The sequence below is a fragment of the Berghia stephanieae genome, chromosome 7 (assembly GCF_034508935.2).
Source record: "Berghia stephanieae isolate SIO BIC M18660-M18661 chromosome 7, UCSD_Bste_1.3, whole genome shotgun sequence".
Lineage (NCBI taxonomy): Eukaryota > Metazoa > Mollusca > Gastropoda > Nudibranchia > Aeolidiidae > Berghia > Berghia stephanieae.
In genome coordinates, this window is record NC_088366.1 from 21507090 (window position 1) to 21534916 (window position 27827).

Here is a 27827-nt window from a genome sequence, read left to right on the forward strand (position 1 = left end):
GGCCTAAAAGTGAATACTAACCGATAATATTGAAGCGTGAAAAGGAAAATGAAAACAAAACAATACACATGCTTGAGATATCATATTATCACTCCTTTCTTGTGTTAAAGTTGTAATTAAATAGTGTTTCCTGTATTCACTAGTAATAGATTACAAAGCCAACTTTGAAAAAGAGGCGCATTCAATCTAGAAAGTAAGTGAGACTGAGTCGGCAGAGATTGTGGAAGAGGTTATAATTTCGAAATCGAAAGTAGAGAGGTGGGCCTTTGGCCTACCAACCTCCGCTGCACGTCCAACTCGCCTTGAGCATGCATTCACGTAAAATATAAAGATTTTTTTTTAAAACCTACCTCTGTTTCAAAAACTAGCATCTTTCACTTTTCTAAGAAACATTTTGATTTTTCAGAACTTTAGTTCGTTAAAAAATACCGGCCAATCTGACCCGTTGAGTCGAATGAAAACGAAATTTTGTTGTTTACACGGTTCAAAGGAAATGCCGTAAATAAGCTTTCATGGACTTCCTGTGTTGTTTTTATAGTGTCACGTGACCGTTTTGAGAAATTTGTCGTCTGCTACAAATAATTAGACCGGTAGGGGGTAGATATTTTCGTTGGAGCAGAGAAAAAGTGAGTATTATTTCTTGGACTTGTAGAGAGGCCCAGGGTCCACCAGCAGTCAAGTTGATTGAATAAAAGAAAAAAAGGCCTTTTTTATCCGCCGCCACCACCACCGTGAGAGTGGAGAGGGGGGGTTGCATGATGAAGGCGAAAGGGAGACGTGTGGCTTGGTGACGTAGAGCTTGTCAACAATGCTGGCAGATGTTCTTAACCCCTTAACAGCGAAGCAAATTTTTTGCTTTCAGATAATAGTTTGCTTTTATCTTTATTATTGTTAACGGAGAATACAGCTTTTCCACCAAGAGAGCAGTCAGACTATCGCAACTCGGACTTCAATTGTCTATAATTATAATCGTTTTGCCGTTACTTGTCTTTTGATGAAAGAGGATTTGGTGTTAGGTCAAAGATCGAATTTGGCCGCTAAAGGTTGCATTGCTACTGGGTTTGCTCTTCCCCCCCTCCTCCTCCTTTTTTTCTTCTTTTTTTTTTCATCTTAGTATTGTTGATTGCTATTTCCTTTTTTTATGATTAGCAAGTGCCGTAGGAGTCTCACATGATGCAGGAGTACTGCAATTAACCCTTTGCCAGTGACATTGATTTTTTTGTTTTCAAATAATAGTCGTCATTTATATTATTTTTTAACGCAGAAAAAAAAACCGTTTCCACCATAAGAGCAGTAAGAATATTGATAAAAAGCGCTTTGAGCACGTTGGGTGGATATTGCCCTATATAAAAGCTCAAGTTTTTAAATTGTAATTTGTTTTTTGTCTTTTGATGAAAACGGTAATTTTTTATTTTTGGTCCAAGTAAGATTGATATTCGCCTTTAAAAGGTTAAGTTGTTTTGTTTTTTTCAGGGTTTTTTTGTTTTGTTTTTCAAATGCGGATACGCTGCTTCTTCTTTTTTTTTTCCTCAACTGGCAAGCTATCGCTGTACTTACCTGCATGGCTTGCACACACAAAGGAATACATCTAGGTCACAAAACCTTACATCCAGGTCACAAAATCAGACAACTAGGTCACACCTCAAGACATCTCTGTTTCGTTTGTTCCAAGATAGCAAAACAAACTAGACGTCTTGGAGTTCGAAAGAGCTTTCCATAAAATATTTGGTATTTGCAAGACCCCCAGAAACCAATTCCCTATACAGCTCTTGTGCACGGTTACTTATGACCTTGATTTCTTTCGTACCCACCCCCAAAATCCCACTTATTGTGTGTTATAGGCAGAACATAATAAATAGCTGGGCTGCCACGTGCGTGACTAAATTGGCCAAAGAGAGAATCTATACTTTGGCATTAGACACCAATTACCTGATGTCTTGGTTTTTAATCCTAACCGAGTGAGAGAGAAAAAACAAAACAATCATACATGTATCTGCAAACAGCAGAACGTTTTCATTTTACATTGAGATGGGAAGGGATAACACTATGATAAAAGAGAAGAAGAGAGAGAGAGAGAGAGAGAGAGATGGGCAGGAGGATGGGGGGATAGTAAGGGGGAATGGGAAAAGATGAAAGAAACAATGGGTTGCCTGATGACGTAGATCAAAGGATTGTTACAGCGGTGTTCACGGAGCGTACCTCGTGAAATTTTAACCTTTTACAGTGACATTGATTTTTTTTCTCCAGATTGCTTATGCAGAATAAATCGTTTCCACCAAGAGAGCAGTAGTAAGAGTATATTTCGACTCAGGCTTCAATTAAACTATAAATCGCAAAGCTTGTCTTTTAATGATAACATTAAGACTAAGATCTGGAGTTTGGGGAGTGTAAGATGGAATCTCGCCATTAATGGTTAAAATTGTTTTGATTAAACAAAAACAACTCACACACACACACACACACGAGCGCGCGTGGTCACGACAGCGAGGACCATCACTGACAGAATGTTGCAACGGTAAACCGGTTTACGTGTACATAGATCCTGAGGCTAGATGCCCCGTTACCGTGTACGTAGGCACTCCCAAAAAAAAAGGAAGAAAGAAAGAGACACACACACACACACCACACACACACACACACAGTCTCGCATCCTCTACGAACTAATTTTGCGCACCAATTTTTACTGCACTTATGCACCAAATTGCATACCTATCTAGGGACACTTTTTTTCGTATCTTTTTCTCAATAAACTTTTTAAAAAACCTTTGTTTTGCGTGGCAGGCGGCAGGCACTAGGGGGCACCAACCATTGAATCAGACGAAAAACACACACGATTTAGCGAGGAATGAATCATGAAAATATTTAGGATATAATTTCAAACACAACTTTTGATATTCATCAAGGATTGTCTAGTACCGAATGTTTTTTGATAGATAACAAATGTATCTTCAAATCTAAACTGCTTTTGACGGTAAGCGGTAAGTTTTTTATTTATTTTTCTGTCCAAACGAATGATTTGTCCTGGTATAGAAGCTAAGTATTGGTAACACTGGCGCAGCTCTCTAGTAAGTAAAAAAAGCAAGGTTGTTAAAATAAGATTAGTAAAGAGTTACGATTCCCCTCAATCCCCCCCCAAAAAAAAATCTGAAGAAAGTTTGCGAACTAGTTTTCTCATCTCAAGTCTCCGTCAAATCTCATCAGATTAAGTAGTTTATGGGAGGCCTTCCGAAAGCTAAGGACAAGGGAAACAACTCAAATATATTCCCTCAACTAACCCGGCACTAAAAGAAAAAAGAAAACCTAGTGCTTCTAACTAACCCTTATATGAAAAACATACACCCTATCACCTGTACTAAGACTAAGACTGATAACTAACCCCAATCGTAGTGTTTTTATGCACCTCCGTTGACGGTGTATCTTCTTAACGGATCGTTTTTATACACCTCCATCACGATTGCGCATCCCACCCAATTTCATCAGCGATATTGTGTTTCTGTGTTTGAACATGGCGAAAGTTATATTGTGACATCTGTAGGATGCTTTTGTTTACAAATTTATATAAAAATAATAATAATTTAAAAAATCGAAATAAAAACCAGAAAATAGAAGGTACATTGAAGGTAAAATAATGTTTTAGAAAGACCTTATTAAATGTGATGAACAGTCAGGTGGCTCCGTAGCGCAGTGGACAAGCTGCCAGACTCTAACCTTGAAAGTACCGGGTTCGATTCCCTTTGTAGGGGTTTTTTTTATTTCAGAAACTTTTTATCATGTTTTTAAACAACTTCGATTTTAATTTTCTAAAATTATTTATTTATTTGAGATAAGTATTTGTGTGCCATGTTTCTTTTTACATTATTGTTATAATTCTTTAATTTATTATCATTTTATAAACGTACATCGGTATCACTAAGCAGCGTGCTAAAACTATTTAAACCTCATGGACGCCATCAACCCTAGTTACTAGAGAAAAAAAATCCTCCGATCTCGAGAATCAAAACAATGGCAATGGTCAAATTAGGAAATTTTAAACTTTCACAAATCTATCAAGGTTTGTTCTAGAGTTTTTAAAATGCTAATATGATTACAAATTGAATAAATAAACACATGACAAAAGATCCACGGTGAAAATACAAATCGAAAGAAATGTTAGCGCTAGGGGCTTTCGGAAGGTCTCCCGAGTTTAGTGAGCAGTGGGGGCATTGTTAAAGGAGCGAGGTCCCTGCTGCCATTTTGCTTTGTTTACGATTCACATAGACTTGGATTGCCATCTTGGCTGTTCTTGATAGCAGTGGTAGGCACAGTTCAGGGGTTGATGTCCCTGATGAAAGCTCCTCGGTCTACCATCTCTTTCAATTTGTATTTTCACCATGGAACTTTTGTCATGGGCTTATTTATTCAATTTGTCAAGTAAGTGGGGCTATGTGGTATAGTGGTATGACACTCGCTTTCGGATTGGAAGGTCCTGGGTTGGAGCCTCGCTCTGCGCATAGTTGACTCCTTGGAAAAGGCTCTTTACTCACATTCTCTCACCGTACTCAGCTGTAAAATGAGTACCTGGCTGTTAACAGCGTTGTCTCTGTCCGAAAAAAATTGTAATATCGCCTAACAGGCATCATGTCTGTTGGCCAGGGACCCCTTGTAAAGCACGTTTAGTGGATATTGCGCTATATAAAAGCTCAATATTTTTTTTAAATTTTGTAGTAGTAGTAGTAGTATAGCATTTGTAGCATTCTTTAAAACTCTAGAACAAACCTTTAATTCCCTCTCTAATGATGTTATTTGCTATTTATTACACGATTCAACAAATGTTCTAGACGCGCTGACGGTTAAACAATGATTACCTTTAAAAAATTTCAGCTATTCGATAAAAGATGCATTATGTCATGCTCTAATCAATTATTTTTGGCGAGAAGCATCATCAAATGTGACATGTCTTAGAAGGAGAATAAATAAACTTTTGAGTGATATAATTTTTATCCTGTAACTTAAATAGAAATATAAATGGCTTCAAGTGAATTTGGATGAAAATTAGAGATTCTCAGGTCCGTTACACAGAAATGGACAGGACTGGAAAATCTAATAATAGGCACAAGGAATATAATAGATACAATTATTTTCAAATATGTAATAATGCGCACCATTATGTAGAGTAATTGATTAATAATGATAGTAGAACTTTCGATCATGAATGACTATTTTACAACTGATTTCAAATTGACTCAAATTTTTAGGACAAGATTCGCAACAACAAAAAATAAATAAAATAATTAAATTTTAAAAATTCATGATTATGGTATAATTAGAATAGGGTCCTAAGTGCACAACTCTATAACTTTTACATCTAAAACTAACAGAGAGTACATTGCTTTTAAAAGCTTACTATCTCACAAGTGCAATACATACGTCAATCAAATGATGCAGGTTCATTTTAAAACAAATCTGTTCCCTTCCCTCCACCACACACACCAAAATAAAATTGAAGAATTACGTGAATTGAAAAAAAAAAAAAAACCAAACACAGAAACATTAATTAAACAAGTCTTAGTGTTAAAGCTTGAGCTTGAACTTTTGCAGAGCGCAAAATCCACTAAATGTGCGCTTTACAAAAGGTCCCTGACCAACAGAAGCGCGTAACATGTAGAATGAGACATGATGTCTGTTAGGCGATATTACAACAAAAAAATTTCCGACAGAGACAATGCTGTTAACGACCAGGTATTCATTTTACACCTGAGCACTGTGAGAGAATGTGAGTAAAGAGCCTTTTTCAAGGACTCAACTCTGCGCCGAGTGGGCTTGAACCCAGGACCTTCCGATCCGAAAGCAGGTGTCATACCACAAAAAACAAATAGTAATAATAATAATAAACAAACAAATAATACATGCCCAAAAAAATTTCTAAAGTAGTCTGTGATGGATCTACAGACTAAATTGCTTCACACAACCAAACATATCTGGCCAATCTCCAATGTAAAAATAAAATCATGTCCGCCCTCTCGTCAGGGACATAAACCCCAAAAGTACCTAGTGGTAAATAGCAGTTCTGGAGTCGGAACATGTGAAGTGAAGTTGTGGTGGTGGTGGTTGGAGAAGGGGGCATGACAGAGAAACTTGCTTTGTTTATTCCCACCTTGGCTAATCTTTACCAAAAGGAGGAAAATGAGGGTAAGGGATCCAAGGGGAGAGAGAGTGAACACTAAAATGGCAAGTTTGAAAGTGATATATGGTAGCATTTTTTTTTAAATCGGCTACATTTTGGTTTCTTTAAAGAATTCAGGTTACAAGAAAAAAAATTTGGCTAATGTTTAGCCTTGGAACACCTTGAACCATCTGGCCATGGTCATTGTGTAAATTAGTGTAAACAAAGCAAGATGGCGACAGGGACCACGTTCCTTTATCAATACCACAATGGGACCAAAAAGTGAAGCTGTGGCTGTAAATTGTAGTGAGCATTTATTGTTGGTGATTCTCAGTAATAAATGAGCTTTTAACTTTGTTATTTTAGTTCAGAATCAAATAAAAGCAGTTTTGTAAAATGTTTGGTGTGATTGTAAAAAGAAATTATTACTGTTTTGTTTTTGTTTTGTTTGTTGTTTTTGGGGGGGAGGGTTTTGTACTCAAAAATACATGAATTGCAAATTGTAGAGAAGTCTGAAGAAGTCATTTTTATGAAATTGAATTAAATTGTCTGCAATTAATTTCTGTTAAGCCATGGACAGGAAGAGAAGATTTCGACTTCTTGGCCTGTCAGTGGATTTTTCGTGAGTATTTTTACTTTTTGATTAAACATTTTTTGTTATATCTGACAGGAAACCAAGCTTTTATGGTAAGAAAATGAATGCAAATAAAGCAAGCAAGCGTAAAGTTGAATCACTGACTGAATCTGGAAGTCTTGATGATGACAGCTCTAAAAATGGATTGAAGGAAATATTTTTGAAGGAGGTAGGTTTACAGATAAAAAAAGACCTGTCATGTATAAAATAAGTATTGTACTGATATTTCTTAAGTTTAAATTTAAATATGGCAAAATTTTAATTTAAACAATTTTCCCCTCGCTCCTGAATTTTTCCAAGAAAATTCATGATGAAAGTTTTTGGAAATTTATTTTGTTAAAACTTACAACAGTTAGTGGTATTAATTTTTAAGCCCTCTGGTTTTAAACATTATCCAACTATAAGCATGGCTTGGGTAAAAAAATAAATAAATTTTTGCAATAGAAATGTTTTATTCAGTTGTAAAAATGTTTAAAATGCAGAGAGAGGGGGGGGGGGGGGGTTCTTAAAACAACGGGATATCTATCACGACTTTTTCATAAACCTTGCCTGTTCTATTGGTTAACATCTCTTTGAAACGAACTTGGCACACTAGTATCAAGGTTGACACGATGCAGCAGGTAGGGTTAGAAAGGGGAGAGTTAGTGTTACTTAGGATGGGGACAATGCTCCAAAAGAAGAAGAAAGTGAACCAACAGCCATCAATTAAAAAAAAAAAAGCAATTAAACCATTAAACTACACATTCAACTCAGTGGTAGTAGACAGAGTCAGAACTAGTTCAAAGAGATAGAAGCTTGCATAATTTAAGAACATATATCCAGACACACTAGTCAGATGAATCACAGGCTTCTTTACCTTTAGTCACAAAGGGTAAAATGACAAAATGAATTGGCACCAAATAGATTATTTACATTTTTATTTTTATTAATAATATTACTTTTTTTCATCATTAATATCATCATCATTATCTTGTTATTTTTATATATTTGGCATTTTGGATTTTTTGTAACACAGTGATTCCAAATCCACTGGGCCAATCCTCACCAAATTTTCTATGGTGTTTACAATTGACGTCAAGATGGCTTTCAGATATTATATGATTGATTTTGACATTGTGATGATTTTGTCGAAAAATCAAATCACTTCAAAAACAGATGTCTTTATTTTTAACATGTGGGTTGTGTGTCAATCTACCAGTTAGTGATGGTTGGAATACTTGCATTGAATCTATACCAGTTAGTGGTTCCTCTCATTATTTTGAATGCTATCAGTTTCTTTAGAATTCAGGTTACAAGAAAAAAAAGTTGGCTTATGTTTAGCCTTGGAACACCTTGAACCATCTGGCCAGTTAGTGATATAGTGATAGAATACTTGCATTGAATCTATACCAGTTAGTGGTTCCTCTCATTATTTTGAATACTATCAGTTTCTTAAGATTTATATGAACCATTTTCAGTTCTTAACATTGGGAAAGAATTCTATGATAAGTGAGCAAAATATATGATTAAATGCAGATAATATTTCTCCTTGTCCAAATAAAAAGCTTGATGGGTTCTCTTACAAAGCCAAAAAATGTATTATTAAAACAAGGAGATTGAATTCAAATTTTGTTCAACGCTTGAATCATAAATTTTGAGTTGATCGACTTACCGTATCACATTCATTATTATTATTTTTTTAAAATTATTATTATTATTATTATTATTATTATTATTATTATTATTATTATTATTATTATTATTATTATTATTATCATTATTATTATTATTGTTATTATTATTATTATTATTATTATTATTATTATTATTATTATTATTATTATTATTATTATTATTTTAATTGATTGAATAATTAAACACATTAAAAACATATTTTTCTCTTCATTCCATTTTCCCTCAGAATAACAAGAATGGAAATGGAATAATGAATATAGATGCCTCTGATGGGGAAACAGACTCAGATGATCAGTCTTATGAAGAAGAAGACGATGAAGAATCAAGCAGCAGTGAGGATGAAGAGGAAATGGATGACAGTGAGAGTGATGAAAGTGATGATGAAGATGAAGGTGATGACGATGATGAAGATTATACCAAAGACGAGGATGGGAATGACAGTGACATCAGCATAAATCAAATGGAAGAATTCCTCATTCCTGAAAGTGAAAGACTTGCTGCTAAAGAAGAATCGGAAAAGAAGGAGGAGGTCAAACCAGATGAATATGAATATGATTCTTCGGATGAAGAAGTAAGTTTTAACTCCATATTGACAAGATTTCTAAATCATTATTTCTGTCATTATAAATCTTCAGACTTAACTAATTTCACCAAGAGAGCCAGTAAGAGTGATGCAAGTTTTGCTGCAATGTAACATAATTATTACTGATAGAAACTGGTGAAAACGGAAAACGAATTTTTTCCTGAGTTTAGCCAAAAAAAACTTATTGGAATATTTTTATGGCGAACATCACAAAAACAAAATTTGGTCACAGCCTTATATGCAGATTTTTTTTAGGCTGAAAATTGGCTAAATTCAATTTTTGTTTTTTGGGTTTTTTTTTCAAATTCAGATTTTTTTAACCAAAAATATCAGAGAATGCTGGATGAAAATATTGTTGTTTTGTTTTGTTTTTTGCTAGAGATGGAGATATGACCAAACTGAATGGCGCACTATTTTTCACGCATTTTAAAGTGATAGTTCATAGAAAATATGGGTAGACCGATGGTTTTTTTTTCCCAAAAAATATACAGACTTTTTTAAAACTTTGTTTACTGGTACAACAAATCTGTTGTTTATGCTGTCTTAGTAATTATAAAAATATTAATGATAATACCATTTCTATAGCACTCTATGCTAAGGTAGGCTTTTCCAATGCAAGCTGACAGATATGATGTTAGGTTAAAATATATTCAAACCTATGCTTATAAGCTTATATTCCAATTTACAATTGGGAGGTGTTTTTATATATTTGTTCCAAGAAAGGAATCAGACCTCTTAACCTTTTTTGGTATCTCATATCCCATCATCCACTTTGTAAATAAAGCATAAACCCCCAATAATGTTTGCATCATTTGTTTTCATCAATTACATTGGAGCTTAAATTCATATTTTTGAGGGATTTTTTAGAGCATGATACGGTTGGAGCCTATGTAAATGCAATATGTATTTATCAAATTAGAAAAGAATAATTTTGTTTACCATTGCTCACCATTTTAAAAGGCTTTCTGTTCATTGGTGTGCCATGGTGGAAGACCATTAATATTTTGCTTTATTATAGGCTAAGAGGGGAATAGGGGTCATGATAGCACAGTTGATAGAGAACTCAACTCACAAATAGGCATACTGTTTATGAATCCCAAGTTTGGCTTTTTGTTTGTTTGGCCTCTCAATCCATTCTAAGTGATTTGGTTGCTGTATCTTTTCGATGATTATAAGATAAGATGAACTTTTTTTAAAAATCTCTCATACCTCCCAAATTCTCTCTCCCTCACTCTCTCTCTCTCTCTTTCTCTCTCTCTCTCTCTCTCTCTCTCTCTCTCTCTCTCTCTCTCTCTCTCTCTCTCTCTCTCTCTCTCTCTCTCTCTCTCTCTCTCTCTCTCTCTTTCCTCTCTCTCTCTCTCTCTCTCTCTCCCCTTCTCTCTCATCTCACTACATCATACACACTTCTTCTCTCTCTCGTTCCCTCTAATTTCTCCTTTCTCTTCTCTTCTCATATTTTCCCCACTTTCACATCCCACTGTCCTCGTCTCCATCTTAATCCACTTCGTCTCCTCAATTGTACAAAGATTTTTTTTCTCTTCTTCTATTCTAACTATCACCCTCCTGATCTACCTGGTGTTTTTATCTATAGAGTCGTTCTTATCTTTCAGATCTTAAGATTTTCTCTATAGATATTTCATAGGTTATTTTGTACAGTGACTCACAATGCTTTCGGCTCTCCTTACATTTTCTACTCTTTCTCTTCCCCAGCATGATGCCGCACCCCACTTCCATGTTTAAGACTTTGACTATCAATCTTTCTATTAGGATTCTTCTGTATGCTAAAATATTTTTTCTCTCTCTCTCTCTCTCTCACTCACTCTCTTCTCTACTCTACTCCTACTTCTCTATCATCTTCACTCTCCTTTCACTCACTCCTTACCTCACACATATACACAAACGTTCTTCTTCTCTCGTATCACCCTAATTTCATACCTTTCTCTTCTCAATAATTACATATAATATATTCACACCCACTGTTGACACATCCCCACTGTCCTCGATCTCCATCTTAATGCCACTTCAAGAAAGTCTCCTCAAGGTAGTGGGTACAAAGGAATTTTTTTAATGTACTGTTCTGGATTTCAAACTTATCACCCTGCCTGATCTACCTGGTGTTTTATATTCTAAAAATAGAGGATGTTACTTATCTTTCAAGATGTTAAAGAGTTTTTTATAGGAATATTATTCATAGGGGTTATTTTGTGTAGGCAGGGTGGACTGCACAATGCTTTCGGCTCTCCTTACAATTTTATCTATTCTTTCTCTATCCCCAGCAGTGATGGCCGCACCCCAGCAACTGAATCCAAATGTTATAAGACTTTGAACTATTGACAAATAGAACATATATTATTAAGGATATCTTTGTAATGTGAAAAGAAATTAGTTTTTTTTTAGGAAAAATAATCTAGAACTAAGTTTTGAACAAATTTTATCTACATGCAAACACCATGATTATAGAGATTATTATTTATAAACCAAAGGGCTGGGGTTTAAGCCCTACTTTTAGCATCATTACCCCCCCCCCCCCCTATACCCCGGATATTAAATTCAATACTATGCTATAGAATGCATAGCTGTCAGTTGTGTGCTTATTAGAGGATTTCCTCTATCTTATTTGTTATTTTCTCTCTATTTATGCATATAGCATATAAATAAACCTTAGCGATATTGAATTTCGGCAGCTATGACAATGACAGCAGTTGTTACTGTCAGTTTAATGCCACAAAAAATGAGATAAATCGTTCCTATAGCCTTATGTCTCTCAAGAACTATTTTTATTTTCATGTTCAGTTGTTTGTTTTATTTTATTGTCATTCTTTTTGAAATACCCATTTTTATTTATTTTATTTTTTTTTCAAGGATGTTCGTAACACAATTGGTAACATCCCTATTGAGTGGTACAATGACTACAAACATATTGGCTATGATGTAGAGGGGAGGAAACTGATCAAACCTGAACAGGGAGATAAGTTAGATGAATTCCTGGATAGAGCAGACAACCCAGACTACTGGTAAGGCTGACTTGCATTTGTGCATTAAAAAAAAAATTGTATGACCTGCTGGGAGAATAAATGAAATATTGTGAGGCACATTGAACTTGATAAAACTGAGGATATGCATTAGATAAATATTTATATTAATTTGTTTTATTTCTATATGATCTGATTGACTTCTAAGTAGTTCTTAGTCCTTACACTTTATCGGTCATATTGACTCAATGATTTATTTGTGCTTTCAATATGGGTAATGGATATCCAATATTTTTTTTGTTCTTTCAATTAGGCGAACAATTTACAATAAACAAACAGGCCAGAAGATTGTACTGAGCGAGGAAGATGTGATGAGAATCAAACGGATACAGGGTTCTAATCATCCACAAGGACCCGAGGAATTGTATGAGGTATGTTTCTGTTGTCACATTATGTTGTGAGGTATGGAGCGTTTTACATTTTAAAACCTTGAAACCGGGACAAATATATTGTCATGCAGATAATATTTTCATTATATGTCCTCCTGGTAATGATGCAATGGCCAAGTGGTTTTGCAATGCACCATTAACTAAAGGACCAGAATTCGAGCCCTACTTTTAGCATCTTTTTTTTTTCCCTTGAGTTTTTAATTCAATCTGTTTTGCTCACATCAAAAATTTGAGCAGTCTCTTTTATCTAAAGATTTTAATAGGATTGATGGTTTGTTTTTGTTTTTCATGCCTGAGCATAAGTATGAAAAGCTTCATCCTGTTTTAAAAAAGAAACATTATATTATGATTGTTTGGTGTAGAAAACATTTTCAATAAATGAAAGTTAAGAAAGTTTTGATTTTCTTTAAAGATAAAGGTTTTGTAATTGTTTCTCTTTTTCAGCCATGGATTGATTTTTTCTCGAATGAAGTTTTAAAGATGCCAGTCACAGGTCGACCCCCAGATAAACGCAGCTTTATCCCATCCAAATTGGAGGCAAAGAGGGTAAGTTACCCACAGATGTCACAAGAATGAAATGAAAAATTTCATGATGCTCTACAACTTATATTCATGTACCATATCTCAATACATTTATATAAATTTTTAACAATTCAGTTGTTCAATTTTATTGTGCTTGTAGTATTTAGACATTATTTTCATGCCCAATTTTCTTCACATTATATAAGTAAATTTCTGACAAATCTTCCAATTTTTCTCATTAAGAATTTATTATGGGTTTCACTTACAAAGGTACATATAGCTCTCTGATGGCCAAGATAGTCCTTCAAAATATCTTAGGCTGTTTTTTCTAATTAATTTCTTGAAAGATTTATAGACATTCTTTTGATATGATTATCAGGAACTTTTTTTAAATTAAGTTTTTAGAAATGCATCTATTCCACAAAAAATTTGTCTCCTATGTCTGTGTCATGACTAAATCAAAATTTCTTTAAAACGAGTCGTATTTCAAAAAAAGGCCTCTGTTTCTTTTAAGATAACATTATAATTTACACATGTGCGAAATTTCTGTGTAATATCTTTTTTGGGTTTTGAAAGAATATACCAAAAATATACAGAAATTTAGTACTTTTTATCACAAATTGGCTCTTTTGATGCTCAAAATAAAAAATATTACTTTTTATTTCTTCTTTGAACGGCAATGTGTTCTTGTGATATAACATTCACTTTCGGATCGGAAGGACCTTAGTTCGAGCCTCTCTTGGTGCATAGTTGAGTCCTTGGAAAAGGCTCTTTACTGACCTACTCTAACCGTACCAAGGTGTAAAATGAGTACCTGGGAAATAAGTGACGCATTTTGAAACTAATCGAGCTCAGAGGATTCCTTTGAAATTATATGTCAAATTTGAATGTACCAATTTATTGTTTGACTGAAAGTGAATGCTTGTTTCATCAGGTCGGTCAAATGGTGCATGCCTTGAAGATGGGGTGGATGAAGCCTTATGGGGAGGTGCGGAAAGCAAGACTAACCCGAGATCTGAATGCACCAACATTAGATTTGTGGAAGGATGACACAGAGGTGAGATTCAATTTACACTACGGTTATTTTTATTTTCTCCTAGACACTAGACTAGACCTAAGGGAACAAGGTGGCCAAGAGGCTAAGGATTTGTGGGTCTTGGGTTTGAGGCTCTTTGCAAGCACTTTGTTTTTTTCCCTTGATCAAGATCATTAACTCTAAATTTGCTTATATGGACAACGTGGGTGATTCCTGTTAACATCAGACTAGCCGGTTTCTTTTATGTGGTCTTTATGATGTGATGTATTGAATATAATGTCTTATTGTAAACATGGACAGCTGTTTTGATCCTCCTGAAGCATGAACCTACAACGTCTATCTGCAACATCAAAACAAAGCCATTTGTTTGGTGGTAATTTATTTTCCTGTACGGAATAAGACTATGGCATTATATGATGCCACATTTGGTGGTGGTGGGGGGGGGGGGGGGGGGGGGGTATGTTTGGTTATTTTAAGTTTTTGAATGAAAAATGAGGCTATTCTCTTTTGTACACAATATTTCAATCTCCCAGCTGTCACATCAGTTCACATCTCAATCTAGCAATATTAGTTCCACTTTCACTTATATTCGAATTTTTTCATAGAATTATTATTCTCCTTTTCATCTCATAGCCATAATTGATTATTGCTTGTTTCCAGCCTGAAATCACCAAAAGATATCGAATGCACATCCCAGCACCCCGAGAACCTCTCCCTGGGCACGCCGAGTCCTTCAATCCCCCAGAGGAGTATATCTTTGACGAGGAAGAGGTCAGTTGATAATATGGAATGTGGTCATGTTTACTTCATATTTACTTCATACTGATAATAATTTTCGACAAGTTTAGCAGCATGTTTTGAGTTTTTTTAAAAATTCCAACCAGAGCCTGATGAAATCGGGGTATGATGTTATACAAATATCATTTATTATTATTATTAAAATGAGGAAAGGAGTTTTGTTAGTGTGCGGCAGCAGAATCTATTTTTAGCTACCTTTAGTCGCATACTATACATATTTGAAATAGAATCATTGAATTTTATAATTTAACCTAGCAATTTGAATGAGTGGATTTAGCTTAAAGAATGATTAGATTATCCAGCATTTATTCATGGGGTAACACCACACTTTAAGTTCTTTGCATGAGCTTTGACTCTCTCACACTTTAATTAAATCACTGCTTCTGCACAATTTTTAAGAGTGTTGATACAAACTGGTCATTACAATTTAAGTATTTGGGGAGAATAGAAATGAAAGTAACACAAAAAAAAAGATATTCTACAGTCTTTGAATAGTGAAATAATTAGCAAAATTTTGTGCATGTTCTAAATAGCTCATCAATGGCTGAGTCGTTCCTCCTGGTGTAATGTTAAAACAAGCAGCCTGAAATAGTTTTAGTAGTCCTTTGGGGAGGGGGGGGGGGTGTCCGAAAAAGATCTTAACTTCACCTGTGATTAATTTCAGTCCCCTTTCGTGTGAAATGAATGAGCTATTAAGATCCCGATGCCTGAAGGCCCAAGTACAAATTTGGGATGAGGGCTGCTTTATAACAGGGATTCTGCTGAATGTAACGCTCATTTCGAATTGGACAAAAATGTGAGCAAATGCTTTTCCTCACTGCATTGGTTGGATGTGTCTTTTTGACTATTTATTGATGACTCAAAACCTGTGACCTAATTTAGGTCATGTTGTGTGTCCAAGATTGAATCTTTACACCAACAGTACCACTTTCATTTGTTATCATCTATAAAGTTTTATAAAGTTTTGAGTTCTTTTCTCATTTTTGTGCTTTCTGATTTTCAGGAGGAAAAATGGGATAAAACAGATCCAGAGGAAAGAAGAATGAATTTTAAACCCCAGAAATACAACTCTTATCGACTGGTTCCATCATTCAAGACATTCATCAATGAGAGGTTTAGTCGACTGCTTGATTTATACATGGCTTCTCGAAAACGGAAAGTCAAGGTGATGGTTTTATTGTTTGTAGAAATTTTTGTTTATCCAAAACAAGTCTTAAATTTTGAAGAAAAAAAGAACAGCATGAAAAATTCACGCACACAAGCTGCAAATTATATTATGAATTATATTTTTTTGTATCTGATTGAGAGGAGGATGAGTTAGAGGGTAGATGACCATATACAGCATTAGTTGAGATTTTTTTATTTTTAAATATATTTTTTTATTTTTAAATATTTTTTTCTTATTTTATGTAAAGGATAAGCAGATGGAATAATGGTATCGTTTTTTTCCTTCTCATTTAGTCTTTTTATTAATTGTTTAAATCCCCCACACCCGGCCCACCTTATTTTTTAATATTTTTTTAAATTATACATACAGATGCAAGTCAATCCAGAGGATCTCATCCCTAAAAGACCAGATAGGAAAGACCTACAGCCTTTCCCCACTAGAGAGGCAATGGTAAGATTTCATTAGTATTTGACAGTCACTACTTGTTAATATGTGTCAGTGCATGACATAATCAGTCGGAAGGTGAAAATTTTGGATTTGCATTTTTTTTTTCATTTTTTGAAAGAATATGCTTCCCAGATCATTTTAATCTTTATTTGAAGTAAATTGGGTGATTTTTCATGAAGTTATGGTCAATGTATTGGAAAGACACCCAGCAACTTTTCTCAAATTTCATACTTTTTCAGCTTGACTAGCCATAAAAATATTTAAGAAGTGAAATTAAGCTTTGATTTTTCCCGAAGATGTACAAAAAGAGTTGATTTAATCACTTAGGACAGGAACTCATTTTTTATTTTTTTTAAATTGACCTCCTAACTAAACTTGGCAATATCTGAGTTCAAACCTTTTCACCATCCGACTGATTATGTCATTCATTATAACATATTTGTGTGTTGGTCTGGGAAAACATACCATATGTCGCTCCTCATGGAATTTGAGTTTATGTCATTGTTTTCAATCTACAATCATCCCTGATCATAATGGTCTCTAGATTTTGTCAAACCTTCACTAATTTTTGATTTATGGTTGGTTAAAGGTATCTGGGTACAAAAACATTCTTTTCAGAAAATCAGCTTTAAAGTTAAAACAACATAATTGAATGTAATCAACATAAAAATGTCAGAATCATAAACATGAAATCATTTTAGAAGTATTCATGCGCACAACAGCAAACTGTAGGGGAGATAAAGCCAAAAATAATGATACAAAGGTGCAAAACTTTTTATGCTAAATTATGAGTCAAATTAGATCTGGGGAAAAAAATGCATTTTTTGGGTCAAATTTTACGGATAATTCGAAGCAATGTATCTCTTCTACTTACCCATTTTAAAAGTATTTTGAAGTATAAAGACACAGCATACAAACATGCTTTTGGGAAATGAAAGATATATGATTAAACTATCGTTTTTTAAAGAATTCTCATTGGGGGGGAGGTTGTGATTGCTTTGTTTTGTTTTGTAAAATCATTACTCTATAATTACAAAAGTTGTTACCAGATGAGTATACCGCAGATCTTGAGCATGTCTCTCTCTGGGCTTGACTTTTAATTGATTTTCCGCAGAGAAATGATTATTTAACTCTTGAGATCTACCTAGTTTGATCTAGTTCTCTCTGTCTTAATAATAATTCTTGGGGTGCATATAAGGGCAGATAAACTTAAAATATGATATATTTTGACGATTTTTTTGTCATTTCCACCTTCATGTATGATATGATTACCCTATTTAAGTTGTGATATTTATTGTTATTATTATTAGTAGTAGTATTTTTTTTCATAACGTTTTCTCGTTTTTGTTGTTTGCTAAATAAGAGATTGAACTTGAAAAGTTCCTTGTTAAGAATTTTCCTTTATTTAGAAGCTGTTGTATTAATTTTTATGCGACACATTTGTAGGTGCATTCTTATTCTAATGATATCTTGTATTGTTCCCCCAATCCCCCTTACCAGGTTTACAGAGGCCATACAGACATGGTGCGTTCTATCAGCCCAGATCCTTCAGGCCAGTGGTTGGCATCAGGTGAGTTGCAATTAGATTCACTAGTCTGATGTCATGTCTCCCAGCAATGGCAAAGAAAATGGGTACTTTTTATTCTTCATGTTGGCTAAAACTTTTCATATGTCATGTGATCAGAATGTATAAAAGTCAAAACATGATCATATTTATATTGTTTTTCACCTCTGGATACACTTTTATGCTCGTCTGAGAAATATTTCATAAGGGCATCCGCCATTGTTCCGATATTTTAGAGCCAGTTACTAAGTTACCGTGCATCATTACAAGGGAAGTGACGTCATGACTGTTGAAGCCTATTATCATGTTACCAGATAATATAAACAATGTGCATTGTTGTTTTACATATGTTCCATTTATTAAATAACATACTAGTATTAAGTTATTGAACAATGTTGAAACCTTAAGCAATGCAGTATCAACTTTCACTATCGGGTAAACACCATAATAATAATATTAAACTTAGTCATATTAACAGTAAAACTTAAGTTTGCCGGGGGGGGGGGGGGGGGGGGCATACGCGGGTGTAAAATTTGGGTGTTAATCGTGTTGTCCCTATTGGAAAAAAACTACTATTACCAATAGGAATCATGTCTCATCCTACATGTTAAATATTGCTGTTGGCTAGGAACCCTATGTAAAGCGCTTTTAGTACGTTTAGTGGATATTGCATTATATAAATGCTCAGGTTGGGTTTATTTTTTGTTTGTTTTGTTTTTGGGTTATTTTTGGTTTATAGATGATGGAAGAATAAAAAGTTTCAACCTTTGAAATTAATCTTGTTTTCATCCAGGTTCTGATGACCAAACTATCAAACTGTGGGAGGTCGCCACTGGGCGGTGCATGAAAACAATACCCATGGGGGCAAAGGTCAAGGTTGTGGCTTGGTGTCCTAATCCTGCCATCAACCTTATTGCTGCTCTGGTGTAAGTAATAGATTTTAAACAAACTGCAGTTAATGTTTTAGCACAAATACTTAACTTTCTTTCAAAAAAAACAATTTTATCTTTATATATCTACACTTAACTGAAAATGTTAATCTTTATCATCAATGACCAGTGCCAACAATACGATGAAGATGATGTATGGTTGTACATGATCATTTTATTTCATTTAAGGGAGCTTATCCACTCCACCACTTTTACCTTTTTTATTTTTATCATTTCCTCCCCCCTCCGCAGAGACAAGGACATAATATTACTCAATCCAGGCTTGGTTGACAAGTTAGTGTGTACAAATACAGATGCTGAGCTTGACAAATACGAGGAACCAGAGGAGGGAACAGGTATCATCTCCACATTCCAAATCCATAGAAAATCGTAATATTTTTTTTAAATACACATTTTTGAAACGAAGATATTTATGTATATATTTATTTATTTATTTGTTATTCTCTATTATATTTTTTTTTAAACACTTTTTTTTACATTGTGGGATTCTTGACTTGACTTGAGCCAGGGTAATGCGTCTATGGCAAAGCTTTTTTATTTGGCCTCACTTTATTCATGGGTGGATAGATCACTTTTGTCCTCTATGAAAATAATACTCATGGGTGCAAAGGTCAAAGCTGTGACCTGCCAACCTCACCCTGCCATCAACTTTTTTGCTGTTTTGATGTAAGGCGTAGATTTTAAACTAATTCTAGTTGTTACTGAATTTGTCGCCTTGTCTTTCATTTTTCTTGGTCGCTTCTAAATGTATCTTAACTCTACTTCTTCAAAAAAAATAATTTTTAATTTAGCTATCCATTTATCTTCCCTCACTCAAACAGGTCACATTGGCTTACCTTATCTAAGTATTTTTCAATATTACTTAGAGACACTTTATTAATGTTTTACTTTATTAGTATTATTGTTGGCCGATTTTGCATTAAGCTGTCTGGTTGAATGACTTGATTTGTGCTGTAATTTTATATTTTATTTATTTAAAAATTTTTTTATAGCAAATAAGACAAGTGCGACCTGGTCTACGTATGAAGAACTCACTGAAAAACAGCAAGGCTTCCGCCTTAGGATCTCCCATGTTAAGGTTTGTTGCATACTCTCTCTCTCTCTCCCCCCTCTCTCTCTCTCTCTCTCTCTCTCTCTCTCTCTCTCTCTCTCTCTCTCTCTCTCTCTCTCTCTCTCTCTCTCTCTCTCTCTCTCTCTCTCTCTTTTTTTTTTTTTTTTTTTTTTTTTTGGATTTTCCTCTCATAAAAAAATTAATTTTAAATTATATAACCAGATGGAATTTGAAAGGGTTATAGAATATTTTCACACTCATGCTACATGCTATTTATCTTTCCTTCCAGTACCTGGCTCAAGTGACGTGGCATGACAGGGGAGATTACTTTGCTGTTGTCCAACAAAAAGCAGATGCCCAGTCAGTCATTATACACCAATTGTCCAAACGGATGTCTCAGGTTTGTCTTTCTTATGTCTCGATAGGCACAGAAGGATCGCATGGTCAAGAACATGATCCTTGAATGCTTCCGTGGCAGATCTGGTTTTACACTCTCTTCATATTTTCCTTCAATGATGACTGACATAGAATGACTTAACTCTCTCGAGCTCAATTGAACTCAAGAGAGTTAAAGTGTCTTTCTATGTCAGTCATCATTGAAGGAAAATATGAAGAGAGTGTAAAAGCAGATCTGCCACTTATATACAAATTTAATTAATATATACAGATTTTCTGGTGGCCAAATTCGGTTGGATTTTTTTTCTCCCTCCAGATATGTATTTTCATCAAAATTTTGGAGTACAATCAGTGAAAAACTTGATATTTTACTTAGAAATAGGCACGTTACCAATAAAAATTGGACCATAATTGTTCTGAGCCATTTTAAAATGGGAATTAATATAAATGAATGTGGGAATTTTGTATTTTTGGTGAATACAGTATGGGTTTTTTCTTCAAATTCGGATTTTTTTTTAAAATAAAAACTTTTTGTTTGCCACTTGTGGCTAATCTGTAAAAACAGCAAAAAAAGAGAGAATAATTAATTTTATAGAGAATAACATTTTTTTAAAAGCTTACTGGAAATAAGACAAAACAAATGTTTCAACCTTTGGTCTTTGTTGGTGAATGACAGACTAGATACATTTGTGACCAATGACCTTAATCAATATTATGTTAAGTTAAGGTTAACCTGAAGACGAAAAGCTAATTTGAAATTAAAATAATTAGAGATATGACATTCACACACATTTTAACTTTCATGGCATCGGGTCAGAGTAAAAATTGAATACGGCCTGTAAAGGGATTATTTTATTTCTTTATTTCACATTTTCCAGGCACCATTCTCCAAATCCAAGGGGATGATCACGAAAGTCATGTTCCATCCAATCCATCCCTACTTCTTTGTGGCTGTAAGTAGTAATAATAGTCTCTTATAGAGCGCAAAATATCCTCAACCACGAGGCTCTTGGCGCTTTAAATTACATCAACACAAAACAGTATTGAAAGTACATGACATCAAAATAGAAATGTTTTCAAGGATTTATTGAGCACAGACAATGATTTGGATTCCCGGAAGCTCTATGGAATAGTTTTCCATACAGACAGACCAAAACGAGAAAAGGACCTTGTTCCCACCTTTGTACGAATGCATGGGATGGCCAAACGGGTGGAGGACCAGCTTGATGTTGTGATTTTTAAAATTGTCCTGCTCATTTTAGAGTCAATACTATACACAGACCTGTCGTTTTTATGGATTTAATCTGTGTGTGTGGAGGAGCTACAACAGTATGCGTCAGTGCATGACATACTCAGTTGGAAGGTGAAAATTTTGGATTTGCATATTATTTATTTTTCATTTTCTGAAAGAATATGCTCCCCAGAGTATTTTAATCTTTATTTGAAGTAAATCGGGGGATTTTTCATGGTTATAGTCAGATGTATGGGAAAGGTATCCAGCAACTTTTCTCAAATTTCACATTTTATCAACTTGACGAGCTCTAAAAAATATTTAGAAGTGAAATTAAGCTTTGATATTTCCCGAAGATGTACAAAAAGGGTTGATTTATTCATTTATGACAAGAACTCATTTTTGATCAAAATTGACCTTCTAACTAAACTTGGCAATATCTGAGTTCAAACCTTTTCACCACCCGACTGATTATGTCATTCACTGTAACATATGTCGGTTTCATAACTCTCAATAAAAGGCAAATATATTAAGAATATGTAGTTAAAAGAATAAAATGGGATATCCTATTTCATAAATTTCTCTTAGTTGAGAACTGACTAATGATTTCAAGTTTGAGACTGACTTTGAAATTATTGCAAAAATAGCTTCTCAAAGTGTCAAATAAGTGTAAGTGCTCTACCTAAAAAACACAAAGCCTGGGCCAAAGTTTTGTCACCCGTCTGGTCACTGACCACTCTCAACATCACTTGCTTTTGTTATCTCTGAGCCACAGTCCGACAATTCCTGATGTTATTTTTATTTTTTATTTTTAGTAATTATTTACTTTTTATTGCAATTGTTATATTCATTCACCTATTAATGATTCAAAAGCTATTTCTGAGAAAGACTATTAAATATTAAGTTCTTTGCCTAGAGCTTGCTGTCTATGGGGATTGGCGCGTTATAAATGCCATCCATTATTATCTTTATTATTATTAGTAGTAGTAGTAGTAGCAGTAGTATTAGTATAGTTAGATATTTTATTATTATTATATTATTATTATTATTATTATTATTATTATTATTATTATTATTATTATTATTATTTATTATTATTATTATTATCTGAATAATAACTGTTGTCTTTATTTCTATTTGTGGACTAGACCCAGCAACACATCAAGGTTTATAACTTGGTCAAACAAGAACTTCACAAGAAGCTTCAAGCCAACTGTAAATACATCTCTTGTATTGATATACATCCTCAAGGTAAAAACTAGTCTCAAGTGGCGTGTCTTTTTAATTTTGTTTCTTTTGATTTTCTTCATCTTTTTTTTTCTTTCTTCCTTTCTTTTTTTAAAACTTTTTAGAAACAACATGATCCTGTTTCATAAATGTAGAAAAGAAAAACTCATTGATTGAAAGATTTTCATTTAGCAGCCCTTTAAAACCTTGAAATTTTTCCTTTTTTTTCTTGTGTGAAACTTGTAACAATTGCCTATTACCCTTTAGCTAAGAAAATTGGATGGCTTTATTGTGGTATCATCATGTTTAGTAGAGGAAAACCTCTCTGCCCAATCCCTTTTAGGTGGACAGAATAAAATGTCAACTGGGCCTGATACCACTTCCTTATTTGTATTTAATTGTAACCAGGGCCCCTTAAAATTCTCACACTAGACTGAAGACTTTTCTCCACCAATTCTTTAGCATCGTCAACTTTTGTATGCCTTTGCTTATAATGTCTTCTCATAATTATTTACTATGAATTGGTCACTGTTGAAAAGAGCTCTTTGCTCATATGAATTCTTACCTAAGAGCACAGTAGTAATTAGCATTAAAACATTTACTATATAAATCGTTATCTCTTTAAAGCCTGGCGTTTTACAATATTTATATGTCATATCTACAACCCATAACAATGTGAGATGGACATGCAGAACACTTGCACACACAACGAAGTAATTCTGTTTCACATGTTTTTCTTTCTTCCTCAATATACAGGTGATAATTTATTGATTGGTTCATATGACAGTCGTCTATGTTGGTTTGATATGGATCTCTCCACAAAACCCTATCAGACACTCAAGTAAGTGGTGACCACAAAACATCTCAATTTCCACTATAATCTTACCTAAAGAATCATTGTAAGCTGCTTCTTGTACAAACATTTGAAAAATTATGTAAAAAAGATTTGTCAGTTATAAGGACAGATGGGCTATTCCATATTATAAAAAGATTTTCGAAGTTACGTAGATTCCTTCTTTGTACTGCATTAGACCTCTTCTATTTAAAAAGGTTGAAATTAATGTCAAATCTAGTGTGCTGAATGAAACTCGCAATGGAAAAAAAAAATATAAGAGAGTGAAAATGAAAATATTCGTTTTGAAAAATTATGGATATCCTTCTTGTTCTTAATACCATCCATTTTTAATACCATCCAACTATTGATTGTTTTAATTCTGCCCAAAGACAACTTTTTTCAGTATTCAACATATCATCAAAACAGTCTGACATCTGGGTTATATCCCTGTTTTCTAAGAAAAGAAATTCAAATATTTTACCCATAGGAAGAATTAAGATTTTTATAATTGATGTTTCTAATTTTAAAACCATATTCTTTTACTTACCTCCCCCGTCAGGTACCACAAGAGGGCGGTGAGACAGGTTGTCTACCACAAATCTTACCCACTGTTTGCGTCAGCTTCAGATGATGGAGCCATAATCGTTAGTCATGGAAAAGTATTCAGGTACTATCATTTTTTGGGGATTGTATTTATTTTTAATTTTTTTAAAAGGCAGCTGCTCTGTTTTAAACTCTATCTGCAATAAGATCATGCAGGTCAGGTCCATTGGAACTCTGGGTTAGCAAGAAGAAATTCCCCAGAACCCAAAACTTGCAATTCAAAGGCGAGGGATTACCAAAAAGTCATTGACTTGTTCTGTTTTGATATAGTTTTCTTGTGAATTTGTTGGGGGGTTTGGTTTTTTGGCTTTTTTAAAATTGGGGCGGGGATTGTTTGTTATTATTTATTTTTTATTTTTCTTGGTTGGAAGTAACTTTTGAGCTAGGTGCAAATATATGCAGATCTGTTGGTCGAACACAATTATGTGCTTATTTTAACATTGTTGTAATGGAGAATATTTTGCATTGGTTTGAGAGTATTTCCACTACAACAATGTGCCCAAAACAATTTGAGTTATCAGACCTGCAATTGAGTAAGAATTGCTTTTGAGGGATACGTCTTTAACTGTTGATCCAAAAGTTTGTTGGTTTGAATTCATGAGAATACCCTTTTTTTAAAGACATTTTCTGATTGAATTTTGATTTTTAAAATAAAAATGCTGCCTATCCAAGAATTTTTTGTTAAAAATATGTGAGGATAGCAATCTTGCCACACAGATTAGATCGGCACAGCTTACTTTTTATAGATACAACTTTGCTTAACTCTGGATATTTTTTTCCTGAAGAATCAGATTTTCTACCAAATAACAGAGGAAAAGTAATGATTGTTGTCATTTTACTCAGAAAGTGTTAAATGACCAAATTTTATTGCGTTACATCAATTCTCAAGTATCTAAAAAAAATTAATTTTATATTTAGATTATGGTAGAAATGATTGATTTGGGATTTTTACAGTTGTTTGTTTTGTTTTTACTTGAGAGTTAGATTTTATTCCAAAAACTAGAGATTTTTTTTTGGGTGGTAGATCTGCAATGGTTTTGGTTTACATACCAATGAATCTGTTTCCCATCTGAATAGAACTTCATGCTTTCTTAACTGACTCAACCTTAGAGATTTTTGCTACTTTTCAAAATTGGAAGAAATATATTAAAAATGAGCATGTACATAGATAGTTTTATTCAACTGTGTCATTAACATACAAAAACTAAAATCATTAGCTTTGATACTGCGCCTATATTTCGTCTCAGAAAAATGAAATAAATAGGCGTGGGGTAAAAGTAACCCGGGTAAACTATGGATATAGTCAGTGTTAGGGTTGAGTGAGTTAAGCATTTTAAAATAATGATTTATATGATAACATAATCAAATTTTGAACTTTAGGTTGATTTGGAATTTTAACTTGTAATTAAGATTCATTTTATTTGTTTTGGCCAAAACTTATATATTTCTTTGTCCGTCCTCTTTTTGTACAGTGACTTGTTGATGAACCCTCTGATCGTCACAGTCAAAGTTCTCCGCGGCCATCGAATGGTCAAAGAGTTCTCTGTCCTGGATTGCAAGTTCCACCCCACACAGCCCTGGATTTTCTCTGGTGGTGCCGACACAACCATCCGGTTATTTACATAATATCCACCAAGCAACTAGTGGGACATAGATATTTCTCTTATATGGACTCAATAAAGATATTTTATAAATTGCTAGGGATTGAAGATTTGATATATTTGTCTTGAAATACTTGTGAAGAATCGTCTTCTTTGTCATTATCATCATCATCATTTCCATCAGACCATCTTTATTACCAACCACCACCACCACCACCACCATCGTAACCACTAGACTAAGACATCTTGTCCTTACCTGATCTATTCCAGTTCAACAGGCAAGATTTAGTTTTATTCTTCCCTATCTAAGGGGTTGGTACAAGGTGGCCAGGTGGTTAAGGCATCGCACAGTAACCCCGGGTTGCTGGGTCTGAGCTCCAAGTCAGACATATTCATTATTTACTTGAATAAGATTTACACAAAATTTACACATGTGCACAACATGGGTGATTCCTGTGGACATCATATGCTTTGTTTGACAGAGATTTTCCCTTTATGGAAATCACTGGTCGACAGCATCTTAAAATCTAGTAGTGTCATTTTATTTCTAGAACATTAACAAGCAATTGTTACTATCTGTTTAAAGATATAGAATCCTGGAATAAATCCTGCTGTTGCTGAAGAGCCGAGCTATTTTTTTAATTTTTTTTTTCAAATCTACTGTTAAGCCTGTTTTTATGGTAAGGACAAGATGGATGATAAGAATTTCAATCCATGACTGACTGCTTCAATCTTTATATTATGTTGGGGTGAACTAGATTATACCCATTGTGATATGCTACAGAAAATGGCTACTGTAACCAAAAAGAAAGTGAGCTTTGCGATTTATCCGACATGCACTTTGCAGGTCTGATAACTCAATTCATTACGGGCTCATTGTTGCAATGGAAATCTCAAAAAATGACGCAAAATATTGTCCATTACAACAATGTTAAATTAGGTCCGTAATCGGGTTCGGATGTCAGACCAGCATATGTTAACATCCGATTTATCCATATAAGTGCAATCAGGAATATCAAAAATAAAATTTTGATGTTACCTTCAGCACTGCTGAAGACTACTCGCTTGTCTCCCCTTTTTTTTCACCTTTTTTTGTGGGGGGGAGGGGGGATTTTTTTCACTGTTCTCTGTGACATAAATTTTTAGGGATGGAGCAGGCTTTTATATCATGATGTTTGACCTTTATCCAAACATCAGACACTGGAAATTGACAACAAATACCGGGAGTTTTAATTATAGAAGAAAAGCGATTTCTTAAACAAGTTTTGGAATTCCTATCAATTTGAATTTTATATCAAATTTTCAACATGCAATGAATAAACGGAATGTTACTCTTGTTCTTGAACTTGAAGTACAAATGCGGGTGGTTGGATGGGAGCATCACCCTTGAATCATATACCTATGATGTTCGCATGGGTGTACGATCCGATAGTGATGTCGTTTCTTCTTCTCTTTACTAGCCTATCCTGCTTCTTTGGTTTGTGATTGTATTTTTGACAGGGGATATTTTTTTTTCTGTAAATCTTCTGCCTGTTTGTTCTTGGTTATTTATAATTTAGCTTATGATATCTTTAGGTTATGATTTTGATTTACATTTGTACTATTTTTGTTAGATTGCTTGTTTTTTTGTTTCAGCGGTCTCTCATATAACCTCAATTGTGTTGGAAGAGACCTAAAGCAACAAACAAACAAAAAAAAAAGAAGTACAAATGTACAATTGTGTTGGCTTATTATTATTATTGTTGTTGTTGTTGTTAATACCAAATCAATACCAATACAAATAATACAGTGAGAATGCCATAATGCCATAGTTCGTTAAAATGACATAATATGTTGACAATAAAAGAAAGATTAAATCAAAATTCAATTATCCCTCTTTCTGTTCAGACAAATTTTGCTTAAATAAAGTTACTAAAATGAGAGGAAAAAATCGTTCATATTGAT

General features: G+C 34.0%; 1 protein-coding gene across 2 annotated transcripts; it reads left to right on the forward strand.

Moving 5' to 3' along the window:
* LOC144976880 (ribosome biogenesis protein bop1-A-like) lies at positions 1-27813 on the forward strand. 2 transcript variants are annotated; one of them, XM_078921432.1, is made up of 20 exons: positions 1-193; positions 6813-6945; positions 8677-9021; positions 11896-12047; positions 12319-12436; positions 12899-13000; positions 13911-14033; positions 14673-14783; positions 15814-15975; positions 16348-16428; positions 17926-17995; positions 18783-18915; positions 19171-19274; positions 19932-20017; positions 20280-20390; positions 21265-21339; positions 22766-22868; positions 23601-23685; positions 24239-24346; positions 25755-27813. In XM_078921432.1, exons 2-20 carry the CDS (start codon positions 6838-6840, stop codon positions 25906-25908), a joined length of 2331 nt encoding a protein of 776 aa, XP_078777558.1. In that variant the 5' UTR covers positions 1-193; positions 6813-6837; the 3' UTR covers positions 25909-27813. The 2 variants fall into 2 exon arrangements, with proteins under 2 accessions (XP_078777558.1, XP_078777559.1); XM_078921433.1 differs by having other exon boundaries at positions 19-318.
* The last annotated feature ends 14 nt before the right edge of the window (positions 27814-27827 follow it).

Coding starts and splice junctions, on each gene's coding strand:
- LOC144976880 (XM_078921432.1), top strand. CDS start 6,838: ATGAATGCAAATAAAGCAAGCAAGCGTAAAGTTGAATCACTGACTGAA. Junction 12,437..12,898: donor GACCCGAGGAATTGTATGAG/GTATGTTTCTGT, acceptor TCTCTTTTTCAG/CCATGGATTGATTTTTTCTC. Junction 23,686..24,238: donor AAACCCTATCAGACACTCAA/GTAAGTGGTGAC, acceptor CTCCCCCGTCAG/GTACCACAAGAGGGCGGTGA.